General features: G+C 34.2%; 1 protein-coding gene across 1 annotated transcript; it reads left to right on the top strand.

Annotated features, from left to right (window-relative positions):
• Nucleotides 1–20,603, top strand: tle2c (TLE family member 2, transcriptional corepressor c). The gene is made up of 14 exons (XM_042719055.1): nt 1–361; nt 6,761–6,861; nt 7,368–7,431; nt 9,262–9,306; nt 11,025–11,087; nt 11,513–11,587; nt 12,671–12,848; nt 14,533–14,549; nt 15,779–15,928; nt 16,866–16,916; nt 17,628–17,777; nt 19,190–19,309; nt 19,482–19,739; nt 20,064–20,603. The coding sequence occupies exons 1-12, from the start codon at nt 323–325 to the stop codon at nt 19,307–19,309; spliced, it is 1,053 nt and encodes a 350-aa protein (XP_042574989.1). The 5' UTR covers nt 1–322; the 3' UTR covers nt 19,482–19,739; nt 20,064–20,603.
• Nucleotides 20,604–21,200: the final 597 nt, after the last annotated feature.

Here is a 21,200-nt window from a genome sequence, read left to right as displayed (position 1 = left end):
TTTTTTTTTTTCAATAATTTTTTTTCAGAGTGCGTGTGCGCGCAGGTCAGCGCTGTTTATGTTCCTCTGATCTCCGACGCGCGCTCGTCGTGCACGCGCCCCGCACAGGATGATCTTGTTACATTGTAGCGCGGCGTAACTGTGCGTCATAAAGAGGAAGAGCGCTTGATTCAGGCGAATAGAACGTTTTTAAACTTTCAGTCGGATACCTTGTAATTCTTCAGCTGCTCGAGAACGTTTGGAGTGCGGAGGAGCGCAGCTGATCTCCGCAGCGGACGCGGGGGGGGTTCGGTGTCGGTCCTGACCATCGAGATCCCCGTGGATGACCTCCAGAACCATGTATCCGCACGGAAGACCCCAGGTACCGCAGCCTAATCAACTTTACTTTCCAGATCGTCTCTAGCGGATCGCCGAGTTGCGCGCGGGGGCCCGGTTTACCGTGCATTATGTTTGGTGTTAGGGTCAGGGTTAAGGTCACGATCAAGAGTTAATTACAGCGTTATGGGTTCAGTGATTGATTCACGGGCTGAGAGAAAACACACAGGCCTGGAGTCCCATTACAGTCACCGTAAGATATATATAAATGAACCTATTATTAAACGGCGCGTCTTTTAGATTGTACATGATTCTGTTCTGCGTCTACACTTTTACTACACTTTTTACTTGTAATATTTTAATTCTATATTTATATATAAATATGTATTGTTATTGTATATCACCCGCACACACACACATATTATTTGAATATATTACTGTTCTTGACACGAATCTTTATCTATATTAATCTACAATCAAGAAACCTCAAGAGGAACCACAACTTAGTTGGGGAAGCCCTTCTCCTCAAGACACACACACACACACACACATATATAAAAACACACACACACACACACACACACACACACACACACACACACACATATATATATAAAAATATATACATTATTTATATATATATATATATATATTAAATATTTATATTAAAATTGTAAAATTATATTATATTAAAATTTTAATTAGAACAGGTGTAATTCTTTCACATAAAATAAATAATTTTATTTCACATATACATAATAATAATTCTATTTTATGTAATAATTATTTCAATTTAATTATTTGTAATTCACATGTATATAACAAATAAAAATAAAATGTGTATGTAATATATATATATATATGTTTTATTTTAATATTTATTTCAGATATTACTTTAAAATTCTTTTTTTTTATTTTTGTATATTAAAAAGTCATGGCAATAAAACACGTTTGAACTGTGAGAGATGGACAGATGTGCATTTGCAGAAGAGGAGGAATGAGGCATTATTCAAGGCAGAACTACAGTAGAAGGACATTCATGAACACAGGGAGAGATTTGTGGCTTGTGTTTGCTCTGTGTGGTGGAGGGATGGACAGATGGATGGACGGTTGAATGAATGGTTTGTTCGAGTTATTGCTGCATGTTGCTACATATGGATCCAGGCCACCCCACTCTCCACTGCAAATGTCATGTTCCATCATCGTCACTGGGCAACACGATGCCACACACACACACACACACACACACACACACACACACACTGAGCTGCACTTCAAAGCTACCTTTGCTATGATGGCATGTTATTACAGGCCCATGCAGACCCAGTTTTGTGGTAACATGCATTAGCTTTAAAGTGAGGAATTTTCGTGTGCATAATGAATGACCTTTAGAGAGTGTGCAAATGTGGTTTGGTTTGTTAGTGTGTGCTGTTTTTACATCTGTGGGTTTGGTAATACGTAATGACTGTGTGTGCTGTGCCTGCTGGGCTGCTGATGATCTGACTCCAGTGGGCAGCTTCTGTCTGCTCTCAAAACCCTGATACAGGACGCTCATGCCCGCTTTACACCTGAGATTAACATCTGCCTCTCTGATCTCAACCATTCGGATACTGTTGTAGTTTTTGTAAATACTTTAAATTGCTGTTTTTATTTTTAAATTTTAATATGAGATCCGTTTTTGTCATTTTAATGGTTAGTTTTTGTTTTTCATTTCAGTTAAAGTTTTAGTAAGTTAAACAAAATTTTGCATTAGAAACTACATAGCTGAAAAAACAAGTCTAGGTTTGTATTTAATTGTTATTTTAGTATCATTGAGACACTGTAAACATGTTTATATGTGTTTGAATTAGTTTTTATTTCTCTATTTTCCATTTTAATTATATTCATTAAATTATTATTTTTATACCATTATAATTTTAAAATTGTAGTAAATTGTAGTGTATTTTTTTTTTATTATTATTAATATGTCTTATATTTTATTAATTCCAGTTGTAGTACATCAAGTTAAACAACATTTCCCTGACAAATACCTGAAAAAAATGTAAAGTTTATTTTATTTCATTTATTTTTATCAGTTGATGTTTATTTTATGTCAGGTAACTAAATTTTTTCTTTTATGGCTTTGGTTTAAGTTTCAGTTTATTTAACTATAATAACCCCAATATATCACAAGTGCTCAGCTGAGAATTGTTTTCAGTTCTTTGATCTAACATTTCAAAACACAGATAATAGACAGTTGAGTTTGCAACCCTTTGCTATTGTTTAAGGATGCATAATAAACATTATTATGTGAAATGTTTTAAAAAGACAAAGATAGTTACTGTGCATTTAAATTCATAAGTGAAAGAATTGCTCAGGAAACTAATGACTGGTGACCAGTAGTCATTGTTTACAAGTATAAAAACAATATGTTGGGTTTATTAAAAATGTAAAGATAGATATGCAAATATGTAAGTGGATTTAATTAAGTATGATATTTACAGTGCTTCAGGGGAGTGGACGGTTACTGCTGAGCTCTTTTGCTTTTGGTGGATCTCATATGCTATTTTTACTAATCAATTTCTGCAGGGAAATGAATGTGAACCATACAGTTGCACTCCACTCAGCACTGTGCATGTGTGTTCGGTTCGTACGAGTGTGATGATAATACCAGATGTAAGCAGCCTCTGACATGAAGCAGCGCAATGTGTTTTTCGCCTGCATATGTGTGTGGTTTGTGCATCTTACACCATCTGTGCTGTATTTACTATCATTACGTTGATGGTGTTAATGATCAGATCTGGCTTTAGCACACACTAGCTCTACTTGCACTTAACATAAAATCACACACAGTTTAACATCTCTCAAAACCCCATCCTGTCAGTTTTATGTGCACGTTTTTTAAATAAAAAAATTCCATAGAAATACTTACAGTATGATTTGTAGAGTACAATTGAGTACATGCATTTTTAATAGAGCAAAATAAGCACACTGGGGAAAAAAAGGTATTTTCTCCAAATATGTAATTTATCGCACTTTACTGTAGTTTGCATTGTATTACAAAAGGCATAATCCATGTCCATACATAATTTTTTGCTGTTGTTTCAAACACAGTACAATGCAATGCACTATTCAAAATAACACACCTGTAAAATAAAATCAATACAGAAAAGCCCAATCAAGGCATCATTGACCTACAGTTCACAGCAATGTTTTTCACTACTGAGATGTCAGATAGCAGAGGGAGGATCTGTTTACACAGAATGCTGTTGGATTCGATCTGTGCTCATTTTCTATCCATGCACACATGCGCTGGATGGACTGATTTGGCCGTTATGTGACGTCTGATGGTCTTGAACCATTAACACATTTTCAAGGCACTGACTTTGTTGTGTCAACTCAAAAAGTTCAGCTTTGAAGACGCTTTCGTTCCGTGCCATCTGCTCTCAGTAAATGTGGTTTGATGATACGTATTGCAGGTAGTAGAAGCTGTGACTGCACACACTGCAGAATTTGCACACAAAAAAAAAGCATTTAGATACTTCAAGCTTCAATTTCTGAGATGGAAGGAATGATTCACCTAAAATGAAAATATGGCTGAAATTGTACTCACCCTCAGGCCATCCAGAATGTGTTTCTTCATCAGAAGATCTGAAGAAGGTTATAATTCCATCACTCGCTCACCTGTGGATGCTCTGCAGTGAATGGGTGCCGTCAGAATGAGAGTCCAAACAGCTGATAAAAACATCACAATAATCCACACCACTCCAGTCCATCAAATAATGTCTTGTGATGTGAAAAGCTGCATGTTTGTAAGAAACAAATCTATCATTAAGTCATTTTATCTTTAAATTGTCACTTCTTTTAAAAATATGAGTCAACATAATCAATAATGAACTCTTCCTCCAGTGAAAAGGTCCGTCTCCTGTTGTCCTCTCACTTTAAAATCCACCCACATGTTTGTTTAGAACTGTTTTGCACTGTTTGCTTGTAAACGGTGTTTGATCTGTGCATATTTCTCTCCTGATTCAGACAAGAGGTCTGATTCAGGAGAGAAATAAAAACATCTAAATAATGGATTTGTTTCTTACAAACACACAGCTTTTCACTTCACAAGTCAGTAACTGATGGACTGGAGTGGTGTGGATTATTGTGATGTTTTTATCAGTTGTTGGACTCTCATTCTGACGGCACCCATTCACTGGAGAGGATCCATTGGTGAGCAAGTGATGCAATGCTACATTTCTCCAAATCTGTTCTGATGTAGAAACAAACTCATCTACATCTTGGATGGCCTGAGGGTGAGTACATCATTTGTTTGAACAATTCCTTTAATCATTATTTATGATAACGGTAGTTTTGTTATTTTTTGATAATTAGTGGCATCAAATGAAGATGTAAAATGAACAGCCCTAATAAACAGATAAAGTGCAGCGGCTGCACGTGTGTGTGTGTGTGTTGGAGGCGGTGGTGTCAGTTCTCATCAGAGCAGTATTGTGTATCGAGGCCTTAACAAGCTGCTCATCAGAGCTGATGTACAGTACAGATTCAGTCTCCTGGAACGAAACGATCGCTCTGAACAGATGTGCTTGTTTTTTCTCTCCTGAACAGCTCTGTTTTTGCCAATAGCAGCAATCCGCACAGGAAGCGTCGATTGGGAACGCAGCAGGTTCATGTGTGGTTTGCACACACACGGCTGTTACTGCTCTTGTATTTGTGCCACATGTGCTGAATATTTCAGCAGCCTACGGTTATTCACGGCTCTGTGATTTCCCCCTCCCCGCTCCGTCTCTATCTTGTCTGAAAGTGCCCTGCACAGTAAACAGTGTGAGATAGATGACTGCGTTGTTTCAGGGCTGGTGTGAGAGGAACAGTCTGTGTGACAATTCATGGCTCTGTCCCGCTGTACTCGGCTCTTGTTTACTGACCAAAGCCTCAATACAGCGTTTGTTGGCATGGTCAATCAGACAAAATATTATTTTATTTTGATGCGAAAGGCACAGTGCAAGTAATATTTTTGGCATGTCTAATCAACTAATTAGTCTATAACAGACTAATAAACTAGTTAATTTGATTTATTTATTTGTTATTTACAGTTATTTTACTTTGATGCAAAAGTTCAAGTCATTTATGATGGCAATGTCTAACAGACAAAATATTATATTATTTAATTCATTTATTTATTAGTTGTTTATTTTTATGAATAGGGCATAGTGCAAGCCCATACATCATCATTTTTTGCCATTGTCTAACAGGAAAATTTATTATTTTATTTTATTTGTAATATTATTTTTATTTTATTTTATATTTAATTTTGATGCAAAGCGCAAGTCACATAATTTTTGTTGGCAAGGTCTTACAGTCAAATTTTTTTTTTCATTTTGATAAAAAAAATCACAAACCAAAACAACACAACATCATTGCATTGCATAATTCAACCATTTTATTTTATTTTTAATGTAACAGTCATCGTGCTAGTCCATACATCATCATTTGTTGGCATGGTCTAAAAGACAATTTTTTTTTATTTTTATAATTTTTTTATTTATTATTTTTTTGATTTTATTGCAAAAGATATAGTGCAAGTCCATAAGCATCATGATTTGCTGGCATTGTCTTTTGCATGATTTGCTTGACAATTGCTGTCATAGTTTGTAAGAAGTGCTGTTAGCTGTAAGTGATGGTCTGGTTTCTATCAGGGGTCATATCAAGGTGAATATTGAATATGTGCCTGCAGTCAGTCTCGTGTTTTTGATAAAGCTGACACAACAAAGCATTTATTGTCAACGGCAGGGCCATATAAAGTGTCTCTTTACTCATGCAGTGAAGCCTCCATTGTGCGGTCAGTGTGTGTGTGTGTCAGAGGATTTGATTGTGTATTCCAACTTACACTAAAATTACAAAACACTGAATTTAAAAAAATAAACATTATGTAATCTATTCAAATCACACACACACAAGACCATACTGTGTCATTTGTTGCCATTTATTATATTATTTTATTGTAATGAAAAAGGTGCATGTAATACAGTTTTTTATTTTATTGTGCATGTTAATACAGTGTTTTATTTTATTTTATTTTATTTAAATTTTTATCGTAAGGCATAGTGCAAGTCCATACAGCTTAATCATACAAGATGTTTTGCAAAATGAAAATAGTTGTACCCCACCAAAGAACACTATTTCATTGAAAACATAATAACATAACACAAAACATGAATTTTACATGGAATCGTCATGAAAATAGTATCAGACCCACATTTTCCCACACAGGGTATGTTAAATGAAGAACTGAAAATACAATTTGCCATTTATCCTTGTATTGTCCTCCTGAGATTACCTAATATGATTACTCCATACAGAGTAATTAGCAATGTAATCCCATTACAATGTAGAAATAGTAAATCATAGGCTAACCGATGGCTCTTTGGAGTGACGTCCCTCACAAAACTTGTGTGTTTTCTAGGCTCCGCTGGTGTCAGGCCACGCCGGCATGAAATTCACAGTCCTGGAAACTCTCGACCATATAAAAGAGGAATTCCAGCTGTTCCAGGCCCAGTATCACAGGTACACCTCATCCTGGAGGATTCATCACAATATTATTACAACAAACTCTCCAAATGTAACTCAACCGACTCATAAAATTAAACCGATGTTCAAAAGCTTCCCACACTCCTTGATGTTTACTGCTGTTTACTTCATTTCCTGTAACTGCATGTGCAGTTATGTTGTGATTTAGATCTGAATGATGATCTCCGTCCTCTCTGAACTGCAGTTGGGATCACCTGTGCAAAGCCGATGAGATTATCTAACTGTAATGCTCGAAATCACTCCAGCGACTAGAAACGGCTGTATTCGCTGATACAGACTATTAGCCAGCTAATCCTGATAGTCTCATTAGGAGCAATTACAAAAGCTACTCCACGTCTTTCTTTAGAACAATAAACATCGGTATACATTATAAAATGGGATCGGCTTCAGTAATAGTGGTAGTAAAAGTGGTTCTGTTTCATGTTGGAAGGGCTGACATTGTCACATGACCTCACAACATGTGTCGTTTTCTGTTTTTTCAGTCTGAAGCTGGAATGTGAGAAGTTGGCGAGTGAGAAAACAGAGATGCACAGACATTATATCATGGTAAGAGTGACATCCAACAACATTACCCATAATCCTCAGCTGTGACTGAGCTGATAGTTGTGGTTGATCGATTTTGTTTTTTTAGTGGCCAGTTTGCTCTTTACCAATATAATGGCAGTGCTTATGTGGCCATTGACCACAAAAGCAGTCTTAAGTCTCTGGGGTATATTTGTAGCAATAGCCAAAAATACACTGTATGGGTCAAAATTATTGATTTTTCTTTTATGGCAAAAATCATTAGGACATTAAGTAAAGATCATGTTCCATGAAGATACTTTGTAAATTTCCTACTGTAAATATATCAAAACTTAATTTCTGATTAGTAATATTCATTGCTAAGAACTTCATTTGGACAAATTTAAAGGGGATTTTCTCATTATACTCCTAAATATTTCAACCTCAGATTACAGATTTTCAAATAGTTGCATCTCAGCCAAATATTGTCCTCCTAACAAACCATACATCAATGGAAAGCTTATTTATTCAGCTTTCGTATGACATATAAATCTCAATTTGAAAAAATTTACCCTTATGACTGGTTTTGTGGTCCAGGGTCACATATAGTCAAATACCACACTGAAAACCTGGAATAAGTAAATAATGTAAAAATAAATCAAATGATATATATTGTATGTATAAAATAATATTATATATTGAAATTACAGATAGTAAGGTAATCCATTGCATTACACATTTTAGGGAATATAATCAGACTACTTTTTGGTTACTTTTAGATTACTTCGGACCTAATTTGTTGATCACATTGATTTAAATAGAATAATCTTGTGTCGCTTATGTCGAAGAATTAGGGAGAATCAATACATTGTGAATTATTGTGTGAATAATATGTTATTATGTAATCAAAGGTAACTATAATCTGATTAAGAGTATTGAAATGCAATATAATCTAATTACAAGTACCTAATTTTTGGAATCAGATTACGCAATCCAGATTACATGTAATCAATTACTACCCACCCAGCACTGTGTATATAAAGTTGTGTAGTTTTAAGTTTATTGTATTTTATATTTTGTCTATTTGAAATTCATTGAAAAAGGCAAGATGAATGATCTGTTCTCAAGGCATTTGGTCATTTCGGAATTGAAAAAAATCAATAACTAACTTTTCTGTCAACTGGCAAAGCTGCATAATTATTGGTTGATGCCGATCATTTCAAATTGGCCAAAAATGGGATAATTAATTGCATAGGCATATCTTTCTTTCACAGCTAATAGATAGGAACAAGTACTGAAAAATTATACATTTGATAATTTTGTAATGCATGAATTAGATTAATTATAAAAAATAAATAACAAAATTAAAAATGTATGCATTGTATTTTTATTTTATGCATAGTGTCATAGTGCATGTCCATACAATTTTATTTGTTATTGATAAATGCATAATGCAAGTCCATACAATGTAATCATACAAGATGTTTTGCAAAATGAAAATACACACAAAATGCTCAATTTATAGTCATGCCCTACCAAATAACACTATTTCGTTGAAAACTGGGATACAGTTGTCTGAAAAGTACTGAAAACTGACAAATAATGGAGTTTAGATCCTGTAGCTCAGTTGATCAATATTGAACACACACCCTGAATGCACTATAAATCACTTTAGATAAAGAAGTCTGTCAAATGCATAGATACAAATGATGATCTACACACATTAATATAAAAGAGAAATGAGTGTCAGTTCTTTCACTGTGAATATGGGTCATTTCTGGCCTCTGGTAACACATGCAGAGCATTTCTGTCATCTGGGTGGATGTAGTTGTGATTTATGTCGTGTAATTGAACTGCCCTTGTTTCCTTCCACAGTATTATGAAATGTCTTACGGGCTGAACATTGAAATGCAGAAGCAGGTGAGTGACTGATGTGCCTTTGCATTCTGATTTCATTACAGAGCAGCAGGATCTCTGTGTAATGAGCTTTACAGTATGAGGTGTCCTTATGTGCGGGAATTATGGGGTCTGGTTGGCAGGTTAGTGATGGCACTGAATGAACGAAACACACATTGCTGCTGGGACGATCACACTGAAACTACATTATCAAGTGTTTGATAGGGATGGAACAGGGTTTTGAATGCAGCAAGTCTCCAGTTGCAGGGATTGAACCTCAAACTGTCGTATCAGTAGCACAGACATTAGATTTCAGGTGTTACAGTCATTCACTTCAGCTGTGTAAAAGTTTGGGCTTAGTAAGATTTTTAAATGTTTTTGAAAGTAGTCTCTTCTGCTCACCAAGGCTGCATTTATTTAATCAAAAATATAGTAAAACAGTAATAATGTGAGGAATTGTTTAAATTTAAAATAACCATTTTCTATTTGAATGTATTTTCAAATGCATTTTAATACTAAGTCATAAAATGAATTTTCAGCATCATTGCTCCAATCTTCAGTGTCACATAATCCTTCAGAAATCATTCTAATATGCTGAACTGCTGCTCAAGAAACATTTTTTCAACATGGTCATTATAACTGTTGAAAACAGTTGTGCTGCTTTATATTTTTGTGAACATTGTGATACATTTTTTCATGAATCTTTGAATTTATTTGAAATAGATATCTGTTTTAAGATTATAATCGTATATGTGAACATTGTATTTAATCTTAATATTTATAATGTGTGTGTATATATATATATATATATATATATATATATATATATATATATATATATATATATATATATATATATATATATATACACTGTATGCTGTTTTATGGTACTGTAGCTTTAATGTGGATAGAAACTGTACAATCTGTATTTTCCTCAAACATACAGTATTTAAAAGAAAGCATAAGGTTTGTCTGTTTTCATTTTTCTTTGTTATTTTAAGGAGGGATGTGCTGTATACATGCGATGTGCCTGATTCAGTGTTTTGTTGGGTATTTACTCTGAAGCAGGGTTTAAGCCTGACTACTCTATATGAGCAAACACAAAAAAAAAAAAAAAAAAAACTTAGAGTGGGCTAATCCAGATAAGACCCCTGCATCTCTCCTTGTTTTCCAGGCCATCTGTTGGAAATGCCTGGATTTGAGAGTGTATGTGGGTCAGAGTGTGTGGGATCAGCCGGAATGGAAGTGTGTACATATGTGATCTGTGTTTGTGTGTGTGTGTGAGATGTATTAAATGCACCTCTGTCCGCTAGGAAAGACCCCTATCTATCTATCTATCTATCTATCTATCTATCTATCTATCTATCTATCTATCTATCTATCTATCTATCTATCTATCTATCTGTCTGTCTAAAATGTACTTTTGACTAAAATGGCATGTATGTTTCGATGATAAAAATAACACTTTTGTTAATAATGTGAAAAACGGTGTCAAACTGCAACAGGCCAAACTTTAATCAAATTTTATTTACCTATCAAACATACAGGGTTTAAAAGATTTCTCTAAATATAATAATAAAATGCAATGTATAATGTGAAAACGGTCCTAAGCGAACAGCACATACCGACGCATGAGCTACTGTTCTGTTAGAGAAACAAACCAATAGACCTCAATTAGCCTGACTGTTTTCTTTAGTGTGTGGTCTGTTGTTTGATGGGAGTTTGTGTGTTTGTTTCTGCAGGCAGAGATTGTAAAGCGGCTCAGTGCTATATGCACTCAGATCATTCCACTGCTGTCCCAAGAGGTGAGCACACACACACACACACACACACACACACACATCCTCTCCGAGCTGCTCTCCCCCCGTGACTATTGACACATGAATTATTTACAGCAGCGGTGGTCATCAACAGAGAGCTTCCAGTCGCCCACCTCTCCCTAGATCAATATTTCATACTGTTCTTTTCTAAGCCTCGCTGAGTGGATTTGGTTATTTTGTAATCATAAGGCCCTCTGGGAACATCAGGCCTGCCACAGAGACAACAACAACTCTTTTCAGTTGATCTGCTGTTTGTGGCACAAGCGCTTCTGCTTTGTTTGTGGTTCTTCACAATGAAAGGTGCTGTCGTGTAGCAGGTTTGGCCTCGGGTGTAGTTTTGCATGTTTGCTCTTGATCTTTGAATATCTTCTCTATTCATGCGTCACATGGGAATTTGTGTGTTCTTGCAGCATCAGCATCAGGTGGCTCAAGCAGTGGAGAGATCCAAACATGTTAGCATGGCCGAACTCAACGCTATCATCGGGGTGAGTCTGTTTACTTTCCTGTCCTCTGATCAATCAAACATCAGTAGAGTTTTCTGTGTGAGCTATGGCAAGCTGAACCTCCATCAGCCATTACAGTCAGCTCGCTACTGTCTCTCAGGGTTATTATAGTTCATTAAAACTGTGATAGATAGATAGATAGATAGATAGATAGATAGATAGATAGATAGATAGATAGATAGATAGATAGATAGATAGATAGATAGATAGATAGATAGATAGATAGATAGATCTCAAGGAGATAGATAGATCTCGAGGAAACATTTCTCATATTCATTTAGTTGAAAATGATGAACTAAAAGTGAAATAAAATGATAAAAAACTTATTAATATTAATAGTATACAAAAATATTATAAATATTACAAAAATGTACAAAAATAGTAAAACTTTAGGAAAATGTTTATTAAAAAACATAAAATATAAAAATAAAAACTTAATTCAAACTATTAATAAAAACTATAATATAATAGTATATAATTTATACTAAAATTGATTTTCAGATGTGGTCATATAATCTTTAGACAATTTTGGACATTTTATATATGTGTATGTGTGTGTGTGTGTGTGTGTGTGTGTGTGTGTGTGTGTGTGTGTGTGTGTGTGTGTGTGTGTGTGTGTGTGTGTGTGTGTGTGTGTGTGTGAGAGAGAGAGACCCTGCAGCACAAAACCAGTCTTACGTTGCTGGGGTATATTTGTAGCAATAGCCCAAAAAACATTGTATGGGTCAAAATTATCTATTTTTCTTTTATGCCAAAAATCATTAGGTTATTAAGTAAAGATCATGTTCCATGAAGATATTTTGTTAATTTCATACTGTAAATATATCAAAACTTAATTTTTTGGATTAGTAACATGCATTGCTAAGAACTTCATTTGGACAACTTTAAAGGCAGTTTTCTCAGTATTTTGATTTTTTTTTTTTTTTGCATCCTCAGATTCCAGATTTTCAAATAGTTGTATCTCGGCTAAAAAAAATGTACCCTCATGGTTTTGTGGTCCAGGGTCACCTATATGCTTTGACTTGACATTGACTTGACATTTTTCTCTCCGTTCCCCCTTTGTAGCAGCAGCAGTTCCAGCATCTATCCCATCATGCCCAGGGCTTCCCTCTGACGCCACACCCCTCAGGACTGACCCTGGGAGCGGGTGCAAGCCTCATGGCTCTCCCCGGGGCTTTCCCGTTCCCCCCACACCTGGTGCCTAAAGATGACCTCACTCACCCTGAGCCCCTGGACTCCAGAGGTGAGTGGGAATCTATTAGTGGTTTTAATCTGTAGTCGTGTTGTCAAACGATTAATCCCATCCAAAATAAAAGTTTCTGTTTATGTAATATATATGTGTGTATTGTGTATATTTATTATGTATATATAAATACACACACATACAGTATATATTTTGAAAATATTTACATGTATATATTTATATAATTTATATTATATATAAATATATTTAATATAAAAATATATATTTTTCTTAAATATGTACATGCATATATATATATATATACAGTACAGACCAAAAGTTTGGAAACATTACTATTTTTAATGTTTTTGAAAGAAGTCTCTTCTGCTCATCAAGCCTGTATTTATTTGATCAAAAATACAGAAAAAACAGTAATATTGTGAAATATTATTACAACTTAAAATAATAGTTTTCTATTTGAATATACTTTAAAAAAATACTTTATTATTTTCAGCATCATTACTCCAGCCTTCAGTGTCACATGTAACATCCAGTCTATCACATGATCATTTAGAAATCATTCTAATATTCTGATTTATTATGAGTGTTGGAAACAGTTCTGCTGTCTAATATATTTGATGAATAAAAGGTTAAAAAGAACTGCATTTATTCAAAATAAAAAAAAAAATTCTAATAATATATATTCTAATAATATATTTTCTTTACTATCACTTTTTATCAATTTAACACATCCTTGCTGAATAAAAGTATTGATTTTATTTTAAAAAAAAAAGAAAGAAAAAAAAAATTACTGACCCCAAATTACTGACCAGTAGTGTATATTGTATTGTATATTTATTCATCAAAGTATCCTAAAAAAGTATCACATGTTCTGAAAAATATTAAGCAGCAGAACTGTTTCCAACTTTGATAATGAATCATCATATTAGAATGATCCTAAAAATTCAGCTTTGCATCACAGAAATAAATGATAATTTAAAGTATAATAAATTTAAAAACAATTATTTTAAATTGTAATAATATATCACAATATTACATTTTTTTCTGTATTTTTGATCAGATAAATGCAGGCTTGATGAGAAGAAGAAACTTCTTTCAAAAACATTAAAAATAGTAATGTTTCCAAACTTTTGACCTGTACTGTATATATATATATATATACACATATATAATAAATATACACAGTATGCACACATAAATTATAAGTAAACAAAAACTTTTATTTTGGATGCGATTGATTGTCTGACAGCACTAATCTATAGTCATTTCAAATGATGGTAGCATTTCTTGTATGACCATTAATTTATTGCCATATACCATTACTACTATCCCTTGAGGCCTGACTGCTTTTTGCATACTTTAAAAGGAAGTACTGTACATAGGGAAGCATGTGTATTCAGACATGGAGACACAGATCAAACTCCATTCACAGCAAAAAAAATTTCACAGAATTTTCCTCCACCTAGAAAAGTAGTCCTACCTCAAAATGATTATTTAGACAACTAGACAGCTCAAATAGCAACATGTGTACATTAAAAAAAGCCCCATCGACATTACTGTAAATAAGGGTTTTTTTTTCTACATGCCTGAGATTTGATCTATAGACATTAGTCTGAAATGAATCTGGAATATTCCTGATATTATTATATTGTGAATGCTCAAGATAACAGGATCATCATATCTCAGTGAGTCAATCCTTCTGTGTCTCTCTTCATTTCTGCAGATGGAGCTCCAAACAGGGTGAGTATTAAACCTCAGTGTTCTGTGGCGTTTCGTCAATATCTGTCTTCTCATTGGTCCATCCATTAGAGAAGAAGATTATTTGTGTGTTTGCATGCTCTTGTTTTCTGCAAGGATTGCACTGCTGATTGGATTTTAAGTGTTCAGTTGGATTTTTTTATAGAATTGCATTTTCTAGAATTAAAAATGATTTCTGACATGCATTAGGTTGCCATGGAATTAGTTTTTTGTTGTTGTTGTTTTTGATTTATTATATTTTTTATTCCAAGTCATTTCCCATTCTCCACCATTTCCATAGAAACGGTGCATTTGTGGATTTGACCCAAAGAACCATAATCTTGCAGTCGTTTAGTTTACTTTTCATTTCTCATGTTGCAAAAATAAAAATCAGACTGAGGGACTATTGGCATTTGATCAAGCTTCAAATTAAATATGATTTTTAACAATTTCAACAGTCAGAAAAAACTCTATTTTACCAACAAAATTTACCAACAAAATTAATGGTTATCTACATGTACAGTATGCATTTGTATGAAATTGTCTAAAGTCATGTGATACAGTATAAAGGTTTAAAATATGCATTCATATGCATAATCATTCTTAATATCAAGAGAATTTATTATTAACCTGTTTGCTATTTATGGCTCTTACAAAGAGCTGTAATGTTATGCTGTAATGTTAATGCAGGTGTTGCATAATGTGAGGCAGTATCATTCATTTGTTATGAGGAATCAGATTTTTTTGAATGCTTATGTCAAGATGCAAATAAAAAGGATAGAACTAAATCTTATAAAGTTTTTTTGTAATTTGTAAAGAATTTAATTAACTCTCCCAAAGCCAATTTTGGGTTGATTTTCCACTTTTTCTTTTTTTTTTTACACTGTAATTACTATTATTGTGTTATAAAATTTCACTGAATCATTTCCCGTGTTAAAATCACAACTATATCTGCACAATGACAATAACTTTGAATCTGTTTAAATCTAATTTAATCTAATATTTCTGTAATATAGAAAAATAAAAAGGTTTCTAATATTTTTCTAGATAAGAGCTTATGTATAATAATATTTGTATATTTTAAATATTTAATGAATGAATTCATATTTAAAAAAAAAATTTTTGAATGAAGAAGTTTCATAATTTAGAGTCCTTTGACTGTTGAAAAAAATACTAATTAAAGAAATGAAAGTGTGAGATTATAGTGGTTATGTGATGTATGTATATTTCAGAGCGGCAGCGGCTCTCCGCTGAGTCATCGGTCTGCAGGCCTGCGTCTGGGTCTTCCTCCTCCTCCTGCTTCCTCTTCCTCATCCTCTCACGCTGATATGGACAGTAAACGGGGCGGCGCAGACCAGAGCAGCACAGGACGAACACGACGGGTGAGTCGAGTCAAGACCGAAACACACTGCTTCCTCGCGTTACAGTTTAAAATCATCGCTTTAAGATGCATTTAAGTTCATCCTGAAGTCTGTGTGATTTTCGCTGGTGCTTCCATGTTCAGCTAAACTACATCACAAGACTGCTGACGGCGACTGAATATTAATGCTCATTATTTATTTAAAGTGATATTTCATCCCTGGTTCATTGACTTGTGAATTCACTCATCAAACTAGAGGAAAACTGCTCAAATGCTGCTCTTCCGTCGCTCCAGACACATCATACAGCTTTCAGTCTCAGTTTAAGTGTCAATAAATCTCAGATGATTCTCCTGTCGTTCCCCTGGAGAAATAAAATATAGACATAATTGAGTCAATAGTTGTCATACAGTAGGATTATAGACCTCTAAAATTAATGTAGTTAGAACGGCGCTGTAAATTAGTTTTGAAATGTCATTAAAAATGTTTTTGTTTGTTTGTTATTTTAGTATTATTTATATATAGTTACAGGTTTTTATTAATATTTTGAATGAGTTTTTATTTTTATATTTTCAGTTTTTATTTTTATATTTTCAGTTTTTATTTTAAATTTTATTTAAACTTTTTTTAATGTGATTTGTTTTATTATTATTATTAATAATATTGTTTTATATAATTAATACAAAATTATTCTAATTAATTATTATTTTGGTTTTTAGCTTTAGTTCAGTTTTAGTTTTTGTTTATTTCCAGTTATGTCAGTGCTTCAGCTTAAAACTATTTTATTTATTTATTAATTTTTATTTGGTATCTTGACAAACCTGAGGACAGTTTGAGAAATTTATGGAGAGAAACATCTGAGAAATGATGCAAAAGCCTCTAATTTGTTTTCAGTTCATCTCATTGCTGAAGGTATTTAAGCTCATGATTGGGTTGGTCTGTTCCTGTGTGCTTCCTGCAGGAAAGTGGCGGTAAAAATGAAGACGCGCTCAGAAGAGACAGCAATAAAGAGGTGTGAAAACAGTTCTCGCTTTCTCTTTCTTTCATTATGCAACAGTCATCAGAAGTCAGTTTTGATTTCTAAACTTGGTTATATTCACTGACAACATAAGTTTTATCACATTATATAATGTTCGAAAGATCGTTAGTTCAATACTTTAAATTTCTAAAAATGTCATGATACTTGGATTCATATATTTTCCTATATGTTCATATTTGAAAAAACTAGAAACATGTGATCAAACACTGTATTGTACAGTTATTGTACAATTTAACCAGGTTCATAAATCATAAACTAGTCATAAAAGCTCCATTTGGCATCACAACATTTTTACCTGGTAAACAGAAACATCAAATAAAAATGATATAAAAGTATTAAAGTTGAAGTAAATGCATGTAAAACCTAAAGAAAAAGAAGTGTGTTCCTGTTCAAACTATTCAGCCCCCAAAAACATGACAAACTTCACCAGGAAGCATTAAATATGATCAGAAATGATATTTGTTAGTGGTATTCTTCTGAGGTGAGTGTTCATGAATGGGGTTAGTGATTTCAGCACAAACCAACCCGTCCTGCATTGATTGTCTGTGCTTTAAATTATACTGTAAATTATACTGTTAAATCCCATTGCCTCCTGTTGAAGAAGTCATACTCAGGTGATATCTGCATGGGCAAACACTGCTGTAGTTGCAGTTTTTGATGGCGTCTTGCGCTGTCTGTTTGCAGAAAAGTGCGTCACCCGCAGGAGTCTCTCCCAGATCGACGGAAGGGAACGGACTGAGCAGCTCTCCGGTCCTCCGGAAGAATCCATCCAGAGAAGGCTCTTCCTCCCCTCGCTCTCAGCCGCGCTCGCCTCTCTGCAGAAGCCCCACTCAGGTACGCATCGATAGGAAATCATCTCATGATGTATCATACAAATACTCAACATTTCCCATAAAATAGGGTCTGAAACCTCGTCCTCTTCATGCCATTTAAATGTTTTGGTAAATTATAGCTTATCAAAAATATCTAGGGCCCCTATTATTTCCATGATACAGGATCACACAAACCAGTCATGAAAATGGATTTTTGCTGTAAAATGTGGAAAGTCACTGAATTTGTCAAAATTTGGATAACCAGATCAAAAGTAGGTCGGTACACTTAATCAAATCACAATATGACTAGAGTCTGTGATATTAAACTGCAAAAGACTGCTACTGAAATATGAAGTGATGAGAGTCTCTTTATCAGCATTTCCAGAGAAAATATCATCAAAGCTTTACACTACAACTCCCCAAAATAAACGTCTGCTTTTCTTAAAGTGATGATAGCAATAATAATACAGGTTATTATTTTTTAAAGGAATATTACACAGTTTTCATACATGTTTTAATTTAAACAGTAAACCACTGTTGTGCAAAAGAATTGTTCCAATTTATTAAAAAGATTTATTAAATTGTTGAAATGTCATCCATTTTTGAAAATAAATTTGTTTTAAATCATAAAGCACAGAATCCAGAAAAAATTCAAACAGACAACCCAGAGTTTCTGTAGACAGACTTCTATTATTGTTAAAATGTTAAGAAATTGTAATTTTGTTACATTTATTTTGTCATTTTGAGTTCAATTTATTAGAGATCCTGTTTTGATGAATACAGTTTAAATAAACTATTAAAAACCTAATCCAGAATGAAAAAAGCAATCATAGAATTTCTGAAGAAAAGAGAGACATTTTATAGGGTCGTCTTGTTGGTAAAATTTTAATAAATTATCATTAATGGTTTCATTGATTAGATATCCTTTTGGATTGTTAATATTTTATTTAAAAAAATGAAAAATGTAATCCAGAAAAATTAAAACCCAAAACACAGAAACTGAGGGGAAATAACATGGAATTTTTGAAAATGTAAAACACATTTCATAGGGCCCCATTATTGTTAAAATTGTAGTAAATTATTACATTGTTAAAATATTGTTGATTCAACTAATTAGACATTCTTTTTTCTTAATAAGCTGTAATTAAACCATTAAAAACGTAATCCAGAAAAATTGAAACCACACAGAATAAAACAAAATTAGGGGGAAAAAAATATGCATTTCATATTGTCCTGTTAATGTTACAAGTGTATTAAATTATTACATTGTTAAATGTTTCTGTATTCAGTTGATTAGACGTCCTTTTTGATTAAAACCATCGAATTTTGGGAAAAATCAAATGGATTTTACAGAGCCCTAATAATTAGTATTATTAAAATAAAATGTGAAGAGAAGTTTCTGTGGTTTAGTTGTTTTACTCTCTGTGCTCTCAGGAGAAAGTGAGATCTCCGTCTCCTTCAGCGTCCCATGAATCACTCTCTCCTGGCTCCCCAGCACCTCCCCGCCCTCTCTCGTCCTCCGCCCGCGGCCCGTCTCCCGCTCTCAAACACTAGGTACGTCCTGACTCATGCTTTTACAGCTTACAGTAAACGTGGGCGGCAGGGGGATGGTTTTCAGTCGGATGTGATTTCATCTCTCGCTCGCCTCCAAATGGTTTTTCCAATTCCTGCAATTCATTTACAGTGACGAATGCTTATACACCTTGACGTCTGGTTTTCCTCACAGGACCCACTCCAACCCATGGAGTGAGACTAGTGAAAGACAGCCGCTACCCCTCCCCAGCCCACCCTTCCCAGAATGCACGGGGCCAGTCCCAGAATGCTCGGGCCTGGGCATCAGGTGCCTTGTCAGAAGCCCTTCATCCATCCTCGTGGCCCTCCGAGCCGAACTCTGAGAGAACCGCATCTGTGTTCTCACACGTAATCAGCCAATCAGCTGTCTGACAGCTCTGTCAGCCAATTAGAAAGAAAGCTGAATATTCTGGTAAGAGTGTAAAAGTGTAACTTTTATATACTACACATTATTATTGTCACATAATTTATTCATATTTCATATTATCATATGTTTTTTTTTTTAAATATATATGCATTTTAAGATATAAGATAAATATAAAAAATAAATAGTTTTTATTAAAATATTAATATATGTATATATATATATAAAATTGCTGATAAAAATCTATTGTTTATTTGAAGATGATGTGTAAGATCCTAGCATCTTATGTCTTTAGTTCTGTCCTTAACACCTCCAGCAGTGTTAATGTGCACAATAACTGCAGCTAATGCTGTGTTTGGTTTGGTCTTTCAGTGTGACAGGCTTCTCCGTGTCATCTCCCACACAGAAATGGACTGAGATGCTTTTACTGCCAATCTGATGTCAAAACGAGTTCAAAACAAAGACATGGGAACTTCTAGACAAATGGACATTGAGGTGTTCCTGTTATAGCACCATTTCACTTTCTCCCCCAGAGCTTTTAACCGTGTCAGTAAAGAGCTGGAATCACCCTGAAGTCATCGCACCCCTTCCCCTCACTGAAGCAGACTCATTTTGAGTGCATAGCATTAGTTTCAGACAGTATTCGAAGAGAAATGATGCTGTTTTTGCTTGTAATAAACAGGCTTCTGTTGTTCATATATGAATACTCACTTTATGATGCTAAATGAAGCAATAAAGCATGAGAATCTGTGCTGTGTTGTGAATTAAATCATGGTCAAAGGATGTTGTTGGTGTGTTTATATTCACAATACAACACAATCTTGAGTGCTCTGTTGCATTTTAAAATGGTTAATGCATAATAAAGACATATTAAGTACACAAAGGTTGATTAAAATGTAATTTTATTAAACAGATTCATGTGTCATAATATACACAGAGCGTCTCCTAGAGTTTTGTAAACCAGGACAGTTCAGCTTTGAACAAACTGAAGACTGTGTTCTGTTGCTGCGCTGCTTGATTTCAACACTAGGCTGCGCTATAATCAAACATATCAATCTGTGTTGGGGCTTGTGTCTGCTTTGCTCCATGTTGAGCTAGTTATGAGATCTTCACTGCCAGTCTACGCAAATGGAATGGCTGGACTGTTTGTGAGCAAACTTTGATGGTGTTAACACTAATGGTTAAAATGACTGCTCAGCTGACGTCAAACACTGATAGATTTAGTGCATCTAAAATCATTTACTAGATGAGCCAATGTTTTGGCTGAAGTGGCCGAACAGTTTTATCTGACTGATGTAAGACAGCATCGTGAAATATGGCCGGTCAAACGCAGGTCATGCATCCCAGAATGCTTTGAGGATGAAGCGCTGGAAACATTTTTGGGTCGTGTTCTCATAACACTGATTGTTGAATACTGGGACCGAAGTTCAAAATGAAATTGGATCAACATGTTCAGAGGATTCCATTTGAAATTTGGTGAAACTTTTTTTTTTTCACTATTTTTTTTTT

The sequence above is a fragment of the Cyprinus carpio genome, chromosome B2 (genome assembly GCF_018340385.1).
Source record: "Cyprinus carpio isolate SPL01 chromosome B2, ASM1834038v1, whole genome shotgun sequence".
NCBI classification, from domain to species: domain Eukaryota; kingdom Metazoa; phylum Chordata; class Actinopteri; order Cypriniformes; family Cyprinidae; genus Cyprinus; species Cyprinus carpio.
This window is presented reverse-complemented; position numbering and strand designations above follow the sequence as displayed.